The sequence below is a fragment of the Ascaphus truei genome, chromosome 5 (assembly GCF_040206685.1).
Source record: "Ascaphus truei isolate aAscTru1 chromosome 5, aAscTru1.hap1, whole genome shotgun sequence".
Classification (NCBI taxonomy): Eukaryota; Metazoa; Chordata; class Amphibia; order Anura; family Ascaphidae; genus Ascaphus; species Ascaphus truei.
The window spans coordinates 273,048,849-273,066,963 of NC_134487.1; the positions used below are offsets into that span (position 1 = coordinate 273,048,849).

At 41.9% G+C, this 18,115-nt stretch overlaps 1 protein-coding gene and 1 long non-coding RNA gene across 13 annotated transcripts in view; one reads left to right on the forward strand and one right to left on the reverse strand.

Annotated features, from left to right (window-relative positions):
* Positions 1-18,115, reverse strand: part of CAMK2A (calcium/calmodulin dependent protein kinase II alpha) — a 91,511-nt gene that overhangs the window by 63,367 nt on the left and 10,029 nt on the right. For all 5 annotated transcript variants that reach the window (XM_075602075.1, XM_075602074.1, XM_075602076.1 and 2 more), the window contains exon 3: positions 4,010-4,069. In XM_075602075.1, the coding sequence (XP_075458190.1) occupies positions 4,010-4,069 (60 nt within the window). The remainder of the gene's footprint in view (positions 1-4,009; positions 4,070-18,115) is intronic.
* Positions 1-18,115, forward strand: part of LOC142495932 (uncharacterized) — a 48,401-nt gene that overhangs the window by 27,785 nt on the left and 2,501 nt on the right. For 3 of the 8 annotated variants that reach the window (XR_012801857.1, XR_012801858.1, XR_012801855.1), the window contains exons 4-6: positions 2,716-3,547; positions 3,996-4,189; positions 15,447-15,573. This is a non-coding gene — a long non-coding RNA (uncharacterized LOC142495932). The remainder of the gene's footprint in view (positions 1-2,715; positions 3,548-3,995; positions 4,190-15,446; positions 15,574-18,115) is intronic. The other 5 variants (XR_012801856.1, XR_012801860.1, XR_012801859.1 and 2 more) reach the window with 5 other exon arrangements.

The following is an 18,115-nucleotide window of genomic DNA, read 5'->3' on the forward strand; positions in this document are numbered from 1 at the left end:
ACATGTGACGCGCCTCCTGTACGACGCTGGGAACTTGGGCGCGAGTGTCAGAGTGGGCTACACTGATTGTATGATTGACTGCTCCCTGTTCGTGGGTGCAGACATCGCATTGCTTTACAGGTATTGGTTCATGTGGCTGTGGAACACAGCTGCGCTGATTGCTATTTCTGATTGGGTGTTGGTGATTGGTCTTTTTCTGTTGTGGTGCATCATTGGTGGGGGTATATATGTCTGGTCACTATCACTTGTTGGTTGCACGGCCCTGAGGAAGGTCTCCATGTGGGACCGAAACGTCGGCTTACGTGTATCTATGTTTTGAATACAACTTTTTTGGATTAACCCCGTGCAGTTTGCTGTCTCTTTACTGGTCTTTGGATTGGTTCTCATGATATATATATATTTTTATATATATATATATATATATATATATATATATATATATATATTGCACACACAACTGGAGACATAACTCAAATGGAACTCCTCATCCTCGTTAAAAATCCAGAACCTGCAGTGCAGATTTTCAGTGATAGGAAAAAAATGTGGACAGAATGGATTTAATGGCGGATTTAGATGTATCCGCTCTGATTTTTTTTAATATGCAGTCTGCAGGTGGATGTTTGTGTTGGGGATCAGATTTTGTCTAAAATATCAGAGAAGGGGGTTCGGACCAGTCCTCCCATCTATAGTGAAATGGCCAAATACGTCATTCTGCCTTTGGGCATTTAAAATGCAGAACCTAAAACCCTGGAGGTGCTTACAAGATACCTGCAGGTACTGGTAGTCAGTTAATACCCAGTCTTCTCTGATTTACAACAGGGGCTTATCATTAAGCACCTCCTACTGGTGTAGGAGCAGATCTACAGTGTGTGCTCTTCAGGATTATTGTATGTTTTTGTTATCTCTGTCCCTCGTAATTACTTGGGAATAGCTTGTTGTGGTGGAGATGCTCAAACGTAGTACTACTGTACATACTAGGAAAGATCCAAATAGCAAAGCTTGGATGTGTTGACCAAAAAGTTATTTATTGATTCAAAAACATAAAGTAGCAGTAGCACAATTTACTGTAAATGCTAAGCCAATACTACCTCATACTGAAAGACAAAAGGTTGCTAAATAGCCCAAGGAACATTAGGAACTATGTATCGATCTCTGGGATTCTACACCATGCAGTGTCACCGATTCCTATTTCATCTCTTAGCGCGTATCATACTTTACTGTATGTACTGTACTGAAATCATCTTGTTACCCCAGTTTCTTATCTTTATCTACAACAGGTCTGCTATCGAGAAAGTTTCTAAAGTTTAAAATGAGCAAGTTTGTGTTGCATAATAAATAAGGAATATTGTAGTAAAAAAAAAAAATCACAGGGGCTAGTTCTATAAGATCCAAAGCTGCTCCCAAGTCAATGGGCCGCTTTGGATCTTCTGGAATAATCCCCACAAACATTGATGCCATACCATTATCATATGGGGTTAAATCATAGAGAAGTACTGTAGCAGCGCTCTTGAGGGAGTTGAGTGGATTGGGAAAGTTTCAGGGAGTTTAGTTGAGAAAGGGACGATATGCAGTACAGATCTCTGCATCAGGAGCTCAGGGATCACTCTACTTCAAGTAAGAACCTGGCCGGAGATTAGGATGGTAATTCTAAATAGTTTGAAGTGGCCATCTGTGTTCAAAAATTTATGAAATGACCACTTCAGATTATATAGACTTTATCTATGACTCCAAATACCAAATTAGCAGGAACCTGGAAAGCTGTGTTTATACAGTATTGTGTAATACCGAAATGCTATGGAAGTTCTGATTATTGCCAATCCTGAGTACAACCTGCAATTTGAATCCTATGTTTACTTCACTCGGCAAATAATCAGTTTTAGGAATCCCATTCACCAACAGTATCCCCCTAGTCTCCAGTAATACCCTCTGTTGTTTTCCATATGCAACGACCTTCAAACATTCGTAGACCGTAGAGAAAAGCCTATATTATATAATAAAACTAGAGAATGATGCTAAATACATTATATACTGTAGACTACATACAGTAGATGTAGCCTAATTTACCTTCCCTGCAGTCGTGGTAAAAAAATATTCTCGTTTTCTTGGGAAGGTGCAGCCATGGTCATCAACAGTGGCTACATTGCAGTCCGCGGGAAGCTCTCCCGTGGTCAAGAATTTTGGTCATTTAAACCTCCAATACATAGTCACCATCATGTGGTGACAGGGGATCTGTTTCACTTCCGCATCAGATGGCTCGTGACGTCGGCGCGTGTCATCGATCTTCTCAGCAACTTAGTGTAGGTTAACAGCACACAATAGCAACCTTGGTTGCTATTGTGTGCTGTTAACCTACACTAAGTTGCTGAGAAGACGCAGACTACAGAGTTTCCTGAGCGCCGAGTTTGGAGAAGGAGCTGGTGGCTACCCGTAGTCCAACCCCCGATCGATGACACAAGCCGACGTCACGAGTCATCTGACGCGGAAGTGAAACAGATCGCTAATTGAGAGAAGGAGGAGGGCTGAGACTCACACAATTCTAACAAGCAGACGAGCAAAAGGCCTCTGTTTCTGCGGTCATTCTTAGTACCGAAGTGCCTGTACCAACTACTTTTTTGTGAGTGTCTATAACCGTTTTTAATTGCTTATAAACATACAGTAACTTTACTACTCTATGGGCCTTGCGCTTTTTTCTTTTTTTGTTTCCCCTGTCTCTAGTTTCTTTTGGTCCCGAGGTTGGTTCCAGATGTAAAGAAGCTGCATACCCATTTTTTTTCAATCAAGATTGGACTCTATATTTGGGAACACATTTTGTGAAACTCTTCTAAGTATTAAGTATTGTTTTTCTTTTTTATTGCTTGTTCTCCCTCTGTTTCACTGTGTAAATCCCTTCTATTTGTATGCGCAAGTATGCATATATATATTATTTCTGTCAGTAAGAGCGCCGGTTGACACAGTTATTTACAGAGGGGTTAATACCCACCTGTTTTTCCCTGTGTCTAACTTATTCACCAAACTGTCATACCATCGTGTAGTATCTAGCAGCACCTCAGTCCTACAGTATAAGCATGTATTTAAAAAAAATTAAGTATTAGATCCTAAGAATAATAGTAAAATGGTAATCTAGTATTCCATGGATTCTTCTTTAGTTCAATGATACCGTAAGTGTTGTCAATGTTTGTTGTACTGTAGCTCCTACAAGGAAGCGGGTCTAGTTTTCTTCTAAAATAATTCAAGCAAGAAAATGACATATTAACCCCTTGTGTTCCAGAGGAGCCAGCAACATGTTGCAAAGCAATGCCTTGCTGGCCGCTCTTCCACTCAAAGGGTTATTACAATCAGAGAGTCAATGAGGTGTTGGTTTAGAGAGAAGATCTCCCCTCCCTTGGGGCTGGAACTCATTTTCCTCCTTTCCAGCTACCCATGAACCATAGAAGGTAATTGTGATTGTTCATTTAGATTGCAGTTGTTTTCAATGTGTTTTTTTTTTTTTTTGTAGGGAAAATAAAGAAACCTAAGAAGAGAAAAATGAATGTATACATCTCCCACAGTAAATAATTGAGTATTAAGTAATGAAATGGGGCAAAAAGGGCATAGATACCCATATAGTGATTCAGCACCGTCCTTAATAACTGCACGGTTACGATGTGGAGTTTCTTGTTGATCTTTAAAGTCAGGTGGGTTATTTAGTAAAGTCCCCTGGCTGCAAAACTGGGGTAAACCCCAGTGCAAAAGAATGACACCAGACGTATCAAAGGAAACACTGATTGCTTTTAATGGGAATCCCTTTCTTTGATTACCATGGTGCGGTTTTTTGCACTGGTTTTGACCCAGTTTTGCCGCTGGGAGATTTTAGGGAATAGACCCAATCAAATTAGCCCTAGCTATTTATGTTTGTTTGCTCTACACCTGGTGACATTGGCCAGCACTCAATCCCTTGCAAATAAGTAGAGGGTGTCTTTTAAATGTAAGAATAAGCAGTGTTGCATCTGTGCAAGTTACAGGGACTGACCTATGTTCGGATGCTTCAGCAGACGACAGATTCGAGCCTCTCGTTCCAGCTTCTGGTGATCTGAGAGGAAAGAAAATAAGATCAGGGGACAAGTTGAAGTTGAGAGGGAGGTGGAAAGCAACCTGGATTTCATACAGGCATACCCCGGTTTAAGGACACTCACTTTAAGTACACTCGCGAGTAAGTACATATCGCTCAATAGGCAAATGGCAGCTCACGCATGCGCCTGTCAGCACGTCCTGAACAGCAATACCGGCTCCCTACCTGTACCGAAGCTGTGCGCAAGCGGGGAGACTACAGAGCCTGTTACACATGTGTTATTTACATCAGTTATGCACGTATATGACGATTGCAGTACAGTACATGCATCAATAAGTGGAAAAAAGGGAGTGCTTCACTTTAAGTACATTTTCGCTTTACATACATGCTCCGGTCCCATTGCTTATGTTAATGCGGGGTATGCCTGTATACTGTTTTCCATTTATACACAGATATGGCAGATAGATCTCCACCACCCTTTTTCCACATGGCCTTGGCAAGTGAAGGATAGTGTGGGCAGCAAAAGTGCCAGCCTTTCTCTTCATATACTGTCTTTACATAGACGGGTACAGTGTGGGCACCGACAATGCCAGAACCATTCTCCATGAATACTTCCGGGAGAAGCCTTCAATGTGTGCAAACACCGATGGGGTGTTGGCAACACGAATACCAAAGCACTGCCCATTCCCCCAAATACACAGGTAAAGTGGGGGATCAACAGTGCCATTGTCCTCTAATTCGAACCAAATGCAAACTGCTCTCTTAAACCTTTATTTTATGCAGAGCATAAGCAGGTGCAATGTCAGACACACACCTCACTTCTGCATACTCTAACAATTGCCCTTCAAAACCATTCAGTTATAAAAATACAGGTGAATTGTTGGTAACAGCAATGCAAGAGTCTCATCACTTCTCCCTAGACACACACACACCTGGATCAAAGTACTGTAATTACAGATATAGGATAAGCATCTGTCATCTAAATTTAACATAGGTTGAACTCGATAGACATGTCTTTATCAACATCATCTACTATTTAACACACTGTGGGGGCTATGCACAAAGCAGTGATAAGTGTTTTAAATATGATAAATGCCTTTATAGCGCGATACTGCCTGCTGCGTGATTCACAAAGCAGTGATAACACTGCAGTATCGTGTTTAAAAGTCTTTTTATCACCAAAAAATTGTCGGTGATAAAAAAAAAGTTGTGCGGTCGGCAAAAAAAATGGCAAACCCACCGTTTTTTGCCTGTCTGCAAGATTCACAAAGCAGTGATAACTGAATCGCACTGTAAAAGCTCATAATTTATTTTCACCAGCTAAAGGCTGGCGCAAAAAAGATTTGAGCCATTAATAAAAGCATTATTTTTTATTTTCTGCACACCATTGATACAAGAGGCCGGCGGGGGTCTCCAGGTGGTCCCCTTGCGTGTCCGTGGGCCTCCTGGTGGTCCCCGTGGGTGTCCAGGGGGCCCTCGGGTGGTTCCCACGGATGTCCGGGGGTCCTCGGGTCCCCGCTGGCCTACGTTACCAATCCTGTGCCCAAATAAAACATTTACAATACTGTGAAATAAATACACCTCTCTCCCTTCTCCCCGCCTCCCCCACCCCCTTCACCCTAACACATACAGTACAGTAATGGGCAAAATTACTATTATCCAGATATGGATAATAGTGCACTTGCCCATTTAAAATATAACATTAACAAGCAGAAATAAAGTAAATAAAACTTGCACTTACCCCTGCCAGCCTGCCACGATGAAGGCCGTCTTCATCATTACTGTCCATGTCCTCTGTTGCCATAAACAATGCAATAAAAATACAATCTAATGGCTCCTCCCCCTTAGTCACTTTAGTGATTAATAACCGCTATAGTAATTAAGGGGTTAACCCACGATCCCCCACTACCCACCCAGGAGGCCTAACCACCCTCCCCAGGCAACCACCACCACCCTCCACCCATTCATTAGTACAATGGGTACATCATGCTCATATAATATGGGCATGATTTACCACTATAGCAATAAATGGTGAAGCAAACAAAAAATAGGCCCAAAATAAAACACATTACATAGAAAACTAAACTCATTACAAATGCCAATAAACCAATTGATTGGCACAGTGGGTACATCATGCCCATATAATATGGGCATGACTTAACACTATGGCAGTCAATGGTCAACCTAAAAAATAAACAACCACAAACAATATCCAATGTAATCCAAACAATCACCAAATAAACAACAATAAATAAGTAAACACAACAAAATTACCAGCAATCAATTATTAAAATACCAAATAAACACCACAATTAACAATTAAAACACCAAAACAAAACACAGGGGGCGACGACACATTTATTATTAGTAGTATTATGGTGTGGGGAACTGGCTCTTATTATTACATATGACCCGTAGTATTTATATCACCATTACAGTTATTACTATGTAACTATGTATTAGTACATGATTTTACAAGTACACTAAATATATAATATTATTGCTATTTGTTATATTATCCTTGACTATTATTAGTGTTAGTATTATTACTTACATTCACGTAGATTAGGGTTGTCTAGTTCACAGTATTTTGCCAGCCCTGATAATATTAATAAACGAAACATAATAGTCCAAAGACAGAGAAACTCGTTCAAATAAAGCTTTTATTACATTAGTATTTTTATATGTATTGGGGTGCTTTGGGTAATTGTTATATGTATTTTGGGGCTTGGGGGAATTTTTATATGTATTGGGGGGGCTTGGGGGAATTGTTATATGTATTGGGGGGCTTGGGGGAATTATTATATGTATTGAGAGGCTTGGGGGTACTTTTATATGTATTGTGGAGGGTTGTTTTTTATTTGTATTGTTTTATTTTTTTAATGGATTGGGCTTTTTTGTACTGTAGATATTATGGGGGGCTTTTTTTAGATGCATTGGGATTTTTTAATATGTATTTGGGTGGGTTTTATACTGCTGCGACACACTTTATTCGAGCAAATACCCAGTATGTACCTGGCAGATACCTGGAATGCGCCGCTCCTCACCTCTGACAAGCCCCGTTGCATTTGCCTTCCCAGCCTGGGTTCATGCCTGGCTGATGGGCGGCTGATCTGTTAAATGATAATGATTAGGATTTAATAGGCTGCAATGCTTCGCGTGTCTACCAGATGGCATAAATTCATGAATTGTAATGCAGTATATATATATACTGTGCAGTATTGCAGCCAGCGGGCATAAAATGCTTCAATCCCTGCCTGGAAAATAACTCAATGCACTCGGGCAGAAAACAGTCACAAACCTCAATACACCCGGGTATACCCGAATTCGTGGGACTAGCCGAGCTCGAATAAAGTGTGTCGCCAGTGTATGTGTTGTTTGGGTAGGTGGGTTTTTTGTATGTATTTGGGAGGTGTGGGAGGTTGTATATATTTGGGGGGGGGATTTTGTTTGTATGTATTTGGGGGTGGGAAGCTTTTTGGTATATATTTTGTGAGGGGGGAGGGAATGAGTGAGCGTTGGGGTAATTGACAGAGGGAGAGGAGAGAGGGGTGAGTGAAAAAGAGGGCATAAGAGTGAGATGCAGGGGACATAAATACATGTGAGGCGGGGGGCAGGGATTGAGTGAGCATGGGGTAATTGATGGAGGGGGTAGAGTGAGAGGTGAGACGGAGAGGAGAGAAATACATGGGAAAAGGGAGGGAAATAGAGGGGTCTCACGAGGTGTTAAATAGGGCTTGCAACACTGCCATTTAAGTAAAAGTTGCACCCTAAAAATAACATTCATGCTAGGTGTGCTATGGGCCCGGGGGGGAGCCTGCTCCTTGGCCCCAAAATTTCTGTTGGTGGCCCTGGTAGTGGCAGACACCGGTAGTCAGTGAAGACTTCTGGGTCAGATTGCTGGGGCGTGCTCCTCTCCGGCCATCCTCATCCACTCCCATGGTCCACCTCTCGCACTGCCGCCCGTCTCTTCCGACGCCCTGCTCCATTCCCATGGCCTGGCATCCTCCTCCTCCTCTGCTCCCACAGCTGCCCCCCAAAATGTGCCATCCTAGGCGACCACCTATGTCACCTAGTGGTTGCACCAGATATATATATGTATCCCCCTGAGGAAGGTCCCATTTTGGAGGACCGAAACGTTGGGTTTCTTGATGTACCACTATTTTCACCAATACACTTTGTGAAGTTTTCTACAATTGAGTGCTGTCTCTTGCTTTACCAGACCTTGGAACGGTAACGTATGTCTATATATATATATATATATATATATATATATATAATCAAAAAATAAATAGATGATACCGTTCTGTGGCTAACGAAATGCTTTTATTTGTGCGAGCTTTCGAGATACACTGATCTCTTCTTCCGGCGATGTTACAATGAATGAAGCAAGGATAACTTAAAAACAGTGTCTCTTGGAATGTTATCTGTGCTTCTCCTTCCCCCGGTGTGGATGTGTTTTATGGCTAGAGGTGTCAAAGGGTAACTGAAAGCAAGTGAAGAAAGAGTGTGTATGTGTATCAGTGTGAATAAAAATGAATGGAGAGCCCACAGTATAAACAGTGCTCTACACAAGGTGTGTGTGGAGTGAGAGGGATATAAATGGTGTGGGTGGGTGTGGAAATGTGAGAGTTTGTAGCACAACTAAAAGTGTGTGTGGATACTATGTGGTCCCTATTGGTGTATATGAATGGAAAAATAAGGAGTATTAGTATGTGTGAGAGACAGCTGTGTGTGCATACATATAGCACAGTATGTACAGACATGGCCTTTAGCGCTCATGGGAAGAGAGTTCGCTAGTGTCAGTAATGACTCATAAAATTTCGATCTCTGTTTAGGCCACTGCTAAGTGTCCCGAACAGTTGCATAAATTTGTATTCATGCAACCATCTCTCTTTCGGGGTTTTAAGATTACCTTTGAGTATGGCAACCCTCAGATCGTTCATCTTATGGCCAGAGTCAGAGAAATGTAAGATGAACGATCTGAGGGTTGCCATACTCAAAGCTCGCACAAATAAAAGCATTTCGTTAGCCACAGAACGGTATCATCTATTTATTTTTTGATTATTGAAGCTCGGCTAACACGGTACTGATACCTCTACATATATAGATAGATATAGATAGATATAGATAGATATAGATAGATAGATAGATAGATAGATAGATAGATAGATAGATAGATAGATAGATAGATAGATAATATAGTTCAACAAGCTGACCACACTCACTGGATCAAGTGCCTCACAGAAGACCTGGTAAAGGAAATAAAAAAAAGTCAATTTAGATCACATCATCTATAATACCAGCACAGCACACGAATACCATATAAGGATAATGTATTAGGTCCAAAAACACACATAGGCCTGACACATCCCTTTGGGGACTGAAATGTGTGTGTTTTTTGGCCCCAATAAATTACCCTTGTTTGCTATTCTTGTGCTGTGCCGGTATTATAGATGACGTGATCTAAATTCTATTAAAGCCGCAGTTCAAGCAATATCTTACATGTGTTTTTTGTTTTTTTGTTTTTTTTTAAATAAATCAGTTCTGTACTATGAGAAAATACTTGTAACATTAAAAAAAATGTTTTAAAGACATTTTTAATGTTTCTAATGCAGGAATCATTTCCAAAGTGACAGTCCCCTTCCCCTTCTGATATGCTCTGGCTCTTGAGCCCCACCCTCTCTCTAGCAGTGCACCAATTGTATCTAGTAACTGCCCAGTCACATAATATTGTTGGACTACATTGCCCACAATGCTGTGCAAGAACTGAATTAAATAACCCTGAGCAAGCGATCGATTACAGGAGAACGGATCGATCTGCAGCTTAGCTAATCACTTGTCAGTGTGCAGATTGTATTGATGCACATATTGAATGGGAATTTTTTTATTTAAATTTTTTAAACAGCAGCTTGAACTGCAGCTTTAATACGATGTACAAAAAGCCTGGTTCCCTTATTAAAAAATAATTGTGCTCTCTTGCATGCAAGCATACGACCACTACTTTATTTTTTTTCAACAGCGTTTGAAATATTAATGACTTACTAAATCGCATGCTGTTGAAAGTGGGACAAAATCAAAGAAACGTAACCCAATACACAGCTGCTGGAAGACACATGTTCCCTAACCGTGATATACTGTACCAAACCCTGCATTCATACACAGCAAAGAAACAGCGTGGGCATTGGGCAACAGCAATGTACAAATACCCAGTCCAATTGTTAACACACTTAACAGGCACAGCACAGGAAGCCACAGTGCATGTCCCCCAAATATCTTCCTTCTCCAAAACAAACACATACAAATAACATTCACAGTTGTGCAACTGTGGCGGAAACAAAGTGCCAGCTGGGAACAAAATAGTGGAGCTGCCAAGTGTTATAAATTTCTGCTAAAGGATTAGTCACTAATGGTTCGTTAACCCCTTACCTGTGAAGCAACTCTCCGCTGTTCCCTGTTGCTATGCTGGGAATGAGAGCACAGGATGAACGCCTTGGTTTGAGTTTTAGCGGCAATATAGTTGGAAATGAACCATTTCATGATGAGTTTGAAGAATATCCCCCCTCCCCTTCTGAAAAAGGTACACTACATAGAAACACTTAGGGGGTAATTCTATATCCAGCAAAGTGGCAGTTTTGGTTATTTTCCTGCGTAATTCTCAGTTGAAGTCAATAGAAAGTACCCCCCAAAAATGGCCTGAATTAACGTTTTGGTGGATATAGAATAAAGACCTTAAGGCCTCAATTACTATCATCTGATGCAGCTATTGGGGTTGTTTTCGGAAGTCCCCGTAACTTGAGTGGGGATTTCAGCTGAAGACAGCAATATTAGAGTATATATTATTACCCCCTTAGCGTTATCTAGGGGGGCAATGTGTCAAAGCAATTTCACAGCAAAACTGTCATTTTCACGTTGCGTCTCTTAGAATCAATCACTTTGCTCAAATGTGATCCAGTGTGTGTCAGCTGGAAATATAGTGAGTGTCAATAGGAGCCCTGTGCATGAGGATTTACATGTCCCACATAATGGGATGTATTAAATTCTGCTTCAGCGAGAAGTTAACTAGCGTAAAAGAAAATGTGTCAGGTCTGAGGTGACTAATAACCTATGTGATACATAAGAAATTCTCTTACATTTGAAGCAGAAATATCATTTGATTCTGTGCGTCAAACATTTTTTCTGTACATTGATTCCAATTGGATTTTTTTTCTTTGATAAATATAGTCTTATTTTCGCCAATCTTTTGTTCTTATGCTCTTGTAACCACCCACGTACTACCTTTAAAGCAGCAACATTACAGTACATTCCCCCTCCCCTTTTTTGTTTTCTTTTTTCTTTATTTTTATATGTAAAGCACGTGACAATGTATAATCTACATTCTTGCCTAAACTGGCAATAGTTTGGTGCTCCTCTAATAAAGCTGTAAAAAAAATCCTGATTCTGTGCCTAACATAATAGCTACTTCAGTCAGTCTAACTCAGCAGCTACAATATATCCTTAGATTACTAAAGTAACATTATCTATTGTTACAGTTTGCAGCTCAAACTGCTGGGACTATTGAAAACAAATTATCCCAAACAGAAAAGAGTTGCAAATATCTTGCACTGCTTGGGAGGTGGGGTTAAAACCTGCTATAGAAATCAAACTATGCGTTAAGACTTATTAAAAATGGCATTGAGTTCAATTAATAATTATAAAATGTTTTTTTTTTTTTTTATCTCCCATGCTGGGAGGTGGATTGGGAGAAGTGATGCTACAGTAGGTGACATGTGTCTGCTCATGGAGGGAGAGGCAGCGCTACATGCCAATGGTGAGCGGCAAGACAGTGCTGTCCTCCCATGGTGAGAGAGGCGGTGCTCAACAGAGTAGGTGATATACACCTGGCCAAAGGGGGTTACACCCCTGAAATGTTATGTAGTGTGTTTACACATCTCTGCACATGAGATATGAATAAACACCACGAGTTTCACTATTCCTGGCACCTACTCTGTTGTGCAGTTGAATGTGAGCGGCTGAGCTGGACGCCGCGTGAGTGTACCAGCACCAGTGGCTAATTAATGGTGACCAAAGCAGGATAGAGTTCAAACTACCGAGAGTGACAGTGCTTTAATCGCATTGGGGAGAGGCATTGCTACATCCGGTGGTGGGATTCAGCCGGTTCGCACCGTTTCATGCGAACCTGTTCCTAAAATTTCACAAGTTCGCCGAACCGGTCCTTAATTCTCTCACCTGCGCGGGTGGGCGGCATCTCCCAGCATCTTTCCCCTGCATCTCTTCTCAATATGGACGCGCGGCGTCAAATGGTGCCGCATTGCCATGCCAACGGGGACGCCACATGACGTAACTGCACCACGTGATGCCCGTTGCTATGTCAACTGGACGCTACGTGACATCACGACGTTACACGGTGTCGCATTGTCATGGCAACGTGGCGCCATGTGACGTCGCGTGGCCATATTGAAAAGATTTGTAGGGGAAAGATGCAGGGGGAAAGATGCCTGGAGATTCAATGCCGGAGCATGCTGGGGGAGGCTGCTTGCCATCCCACTTCGTACTTTGAGGTTATTGGGAGATCTGGGGGAGATGTGTGGGGAGATGTGAGGGGAAGATCTGGGGGAGCTGTAAGGGGACAATATGGGGGGAAGATCGGGGGAGATGTGAGGGGGGGCAGAGGGTGATGTGGGATGCAGGGGGGGAGGGTGATGTGAGATGCAGGGGGGGGGGGTTGTATACCTGAGAAACTTAACACGTGTCTAACATGGGCTCCTAAATATACCCCTCTATTAGCAGAGACACATTAAAATGTAGTTATTTTGGTACAGAAAATAACACTATAGGTTGTGTGAAAAATGTCAGTATTTACAGATCATTGGTCCTAAGCTGTACGGCTGCTATTCACATTCCAGGGTCGCAATTATTACTCGCGCTATTCCACGGATGATTATTGTCCAAAATAAACAAACGTGTCGAGAGAGAACCTGTTGCAAACATTTCTGAATCCCACTACTGGCTACAGCCCATGCCTGAAGGTAGAGTTTGGTGCTGTGGTCTCATTGAAGTAGAGGCAGCACTAATACTAATACTCTGTGGTAATGGGCCTGGTGTTGTGCTCTCCTGCAGTGTTGGTTACGGAATTCGGATTGTAGTACATCTGGTGGCTGGTGTACATGTTCCTCTGGAGCTCTACATATACACGTGGTACTGGCAAGGTCCTCTTCACTTATGTACAAGATTGTGAATAAAATGCTGTGGCAATTTTCACCCACAACTGTGTCTTGATGTTTGGTGCGTCGGAGTGAAACTCGAGGGAAGTATCTCAGGTTGTATTGCCACAAAATGAAGGAGCAGTTGACAATTCTCTCAGCAATGTCACCGGCAGTCCCAAGAGGTCCCAAAAAGCACCGTGTGGATTGCTGATATAAACTTTGTATAAAAAGAAGTAGCAGCAAATAGTGCCCATCACAATACTTTGCAGCATGAAGGTCCACTGTATCCGACCATAATTTAAAATATCCCAATGAACAAATCTTATTGAGATCTGATTTAATCCTTTTGGGGGGCAGTTATCAGTCTCTGGGCTGCAGTGGTGTGTACCTATTTTGCAGCTAGTAGATTGCACCTTGTGTGTTGCCTTCCCAAATGGTTGTAGAACAACAATCTAAAACAGAGTTCTTCCCCATAATAGTTCTAACACACTATTGCTTTTTGGACAACTGGAGTTAACCGCTATAAATACATGTGCATATTTGGGGCTTTTATTAGTTCTATGGGTTACACCAGGGGTGCGCAAACTGGGGATTTTCCTGGGTGGGGGGGGGAGGGGCGCGGGCGGTTGCAGAGGCCCCGCGCTCTTCCCCGAGGCATTTAAATTAAATTCCAGGGGACCACGCGAGGCCTCTGCAACCTCAACTTATTGGGATTCAACCGGTTTCTGGTCACGTCACCATGACAACGCGGCATCAAACGACGCCGTGGGGTCATGTGACGTGGCGCGTCGTCATGGTAACGGCCGTCAAATGACGCTGCGGGGTCACGTGAGTGACGCGATGTCACGTGACCCTCGGCATCATTTGACGCCGGGTCACTGGAGAGGGGGAGATGCACGCGCTGGGGCCAGCACACAGAGAGGGCGCAGCAAAAAAAACTTTACGCACCCCTGGGTTACTCTGTTGCGTGGTCATACTAAGCATTGCTTAATGTTGCAACTTGTTGATTTCCAATGGTGGAGTCTTGCATGTGAAATCCAACTTTTGCACCTTTTAATGCAGAGACATAGGGGCCTGTTCCCATAGCTCCGAAGTTGTCATTGCCAAACCTCATGGTTTGGCACGTTCAGAAGTAGCAGGATGAAATGTGGGAAAAACCTTATTCTTTATTGCAAATCGCTTCTACTAAACCGCTTCTAAAAACAAAATTGACCAACTACACGTTTTAACAGTCAAACAGCCCAGATTGTTTTAGGAATGGAATGACCTGAAGTGGTGCTAACTCCATCTGCAATCTGATTTTTTTTGGTTTTGCTCTCTCAGCCTAACCACATATTTCAGGCTGTAGATGTATCTCGCAATACCAATCTGGCCACCCTTGAGGTGGCGTGAAAAAAAGGAGAGTTTTTAGAAGCGATTTGCATAACGGAGCTACTGGAATAGCAGTTTTATTTGAAATAAAAATGCGAGTTGGAGGCTTTTTTTAACAAACCAATCGGATTGGCAGAGCCAGAGTGAAAGCGCTTCTAAAAAAACTCTTTTAGACACGGATTGGACATGCAATGAGGCTTACAGAATATAAAGAATACCAATCTGCTTCTAAAGGGCCCTTTAGAAGCGGTCTGTAACACTTTGGAGCGATCAGAATAGGTCCCATAGTCTCAAAATCATCAAACTGTGATGCAGGGTATTGCAACTCGATCCAGCAGGAACAGCCATAAATTAAAATAAATTGGGGTGATGTTTTTGCAGGGGAAAATGTGGAAGATAAATGGGCAGTCTTTAAAACGTTGTTAGAAAAGCACATTCATCAGTGTATATACCCATGGGTAATAAATATAAAAGAAACAAGTCTAAACCAATGTGGCTAAATAAACAGGTAGGGGAGGAAATGGAAAAGAAGAGGCAGGCATTTAGATTCTTGAAGTCAGAAGGGACGGAGGCATCGTATCAGAATTATAAGGAATGTAGCAAAAGTTGCAAAAGGGCAATCAAATGAGCAAAAATGGATAATGAAAAAGGGATTGCAATAGAAAGTAAAATCAACCCTAAAAAGTTCATTAAGTGCCTTAATAACAAAAAATTAGAAAAGAAAATATAGGACCCTTTCAGTGTGAGATGGGCAGGCAAATTATTGGAGATAAGGAAAAGGCAGAGGTATTAAACAAATGCTTTGCCTCTGTGTTTACCAGGGAAGACTCAATTGAAATACTGTAGTAGTGCCGCAGGAGGAAACGACAACTTCTATATCAGGCCTGCACAACTTGTAAAGTGAGAAGGGCCGAAATGCTCCAAGGAAAACAGATTCGGGCCGCACGGGTAAAACGGCATTTATTATTCAAAATTATACATTTATTTGCGATGTTTACTTGAAACAAAATTACATTGTAGTTATTGTTTGGAATAGGAATAGGAACTAGGAAAGAGTCAGTGATAATAATAATAATAATTATAATTTATATTTTCACAATGTAGTCTAATTTCAAGCAGAATGATATAGAAAATTATACATTTCTTTTTTTAAAAGCCTGTCACGGAAGACCAGCTCATTTAACACCTTTATAACTTCTTGGATCAATCCACCAGGCAGGACAACATTGTTGAATAAAATAGGGTTTATTTGGTGAGACCGCAGACATACAAAAATGCACAAAATAACATATAAAAAACCCCAGCACCCCTCATCATCTCCCCCAGCACCTCTCATCATCTCCCCCAGCACCCCTCATCATCTCCCCCAGCACCCCTCATCATCTCCCCCAGCACCCCTCATCATCTCCCCCAGCACCCCTCATCATCTCCCCCAGCACCCCTCATCATCTCCCACAGCACCCCTCATCATCTCCCCCAGCACCCTTCATCTTCTCCCCCAGCACCCTTCATCATCTCCCCCAGAACCCTTCATCTCCCCCAGTCCCTTTCAGCAGTCCCCCTCATCATCAATCGCCCCCCCCCCCCCCCATGTGCCCCCATGCCTACCTGATTGCGGTGGCGGCGGAAGAAGCGGCGACGGAAAAAGTGGCGGTGGGCCTCAGCTACAAGGTATTAGCAATGCAGCTACCAGTATCAGGGCAAGTACTGTAGGTGAATTGCGAGGTAAGAAGCGCGTTCTAGTAGCAGACCCCAGAAGTTCCGTGTCACACTGCAAGAGCGCGTCACCCTACTGGATCAACGTCTGGTGCTGGAGCGGGCTCGGGGGAAGAGAGGGTGTCTGCGCATCACACCTGCTGGTGCTGGAGCTGAGGAAGAAGTTCATAGGCACCTGGCCCCGGTGTCATTTATCCAAGAGTTCTTAAGGAATTAAGTGCAGTAATAGCCAAACCATTACATTTGATATTCAAGGATATCATTTGAACATGCTCAGTACCACAAGATTGGCATAAAGCAGATGCGGTGCATATATTTTAAAAGGGAGCTAGATCATTACTGGGGAATTACAGACCTGTAAGCCTGACATCAATAGTGGGAAACCTACTAGAAGGTTTAGTATGGGATAATATTCAGGAATACCTCATGGAAAACAACATTATTAGTAATAGTTGCATGGATTTATGAAGGGAAGGTCGTGCCAAACTAACCTTATTAGTTTCTTTGAGGAGGTAAGTAGGAATTTAAACCAGGGTAATGCAGTTGATGTGGTCTACTTAGATTTTGCAAAGGCTTTTCACACAGTACCACACAAGAGGTTGGTGTACAAAATAAAGCAAATTGGACTCGGTAAAGATATTTGCAACTGGATTGAAAACTGGTTGAAGGATAGACAACAGAGTGTTGTAATAAATTGAACTTTTTAAGGTTGAGCTAAAGTTGCGAGTAGAGTGGAGTGGAGTACTTCTTACTTTTTAACTTGTTTATTAATGACATTGAGGTTGGCATAGAGATAAAAGTCTCCATCTTTGCTGATGACACTAAATTGTGTAAGGTAGTAGAATCAGAGCAGGATGTAATTTCTCTCCAAAAGGACTTGGATAGACTGGAAACCTGGGCAGGTAAATGGCAGATAAGGTTTAACAGAGATAAATGTAAGGTTATGCATTTGGGAAACAAGAATAAACAGGCAACTTACAAATTAAATGGGGATAAATTAGGAGAAAACTTGATGGAGAAGAATTTAGAAGTGTTTGTAGACAGCAGGCTTAGCAATAGTGCTCAATATCATGCAGTAGCTGCAAAGGCAAACAAGATCTTATCTTGCATTAAATGGGCAATGGATGGAAGGAAAGTAAACATAATGATTCCCCTTTATAAAGCATTAGTAAGACCACACCTTGAATATGGAGTACAATTTTGGTCACCACTCCATAGAAAAGACATTATGGAATTAGAGAGAGTGCAGAGCAGAGCCACCAAATTAATAAAGGGGATGGATCTTCTGATTCATGAGGAGAGGCTAGCTAAATTAGATTTGTTTATGTTAGAAAAGAGGCATCTTTATGATATGATAGCTATATACAAATATATTTGGGGACAATACAAGGAGCTTTCAAAAGAACTATTCATCCCAAGGGCAGTACAAAGGACTCGGGGGCATCCCCTAAGGTTGGAGGAAAGGAGATTTCACCAGCAACAAAGGAAAGTGTTCTTTACAGTAAGGGCAGTTAAAATGTGGAATTAATTACCCATGGAGATTGTGATAGCAGATACAATAGCTATCTTTAAAAAAAAAAAAAAAAATTGGGCATCTTTTTAGAAAGGAAGGTATACAGGGATATACCAAATAAGTAAACATGGGAAGGATGTTGATCCAGGGATGTTCCCCTTGGAAGATATCATTAGAGATCATTATTTCACGGTGGGGTTGTTTGCCTTCCTCTGTATCAATATATATGTAAGTATAAATATAGGATAAAGTATCTGTCAT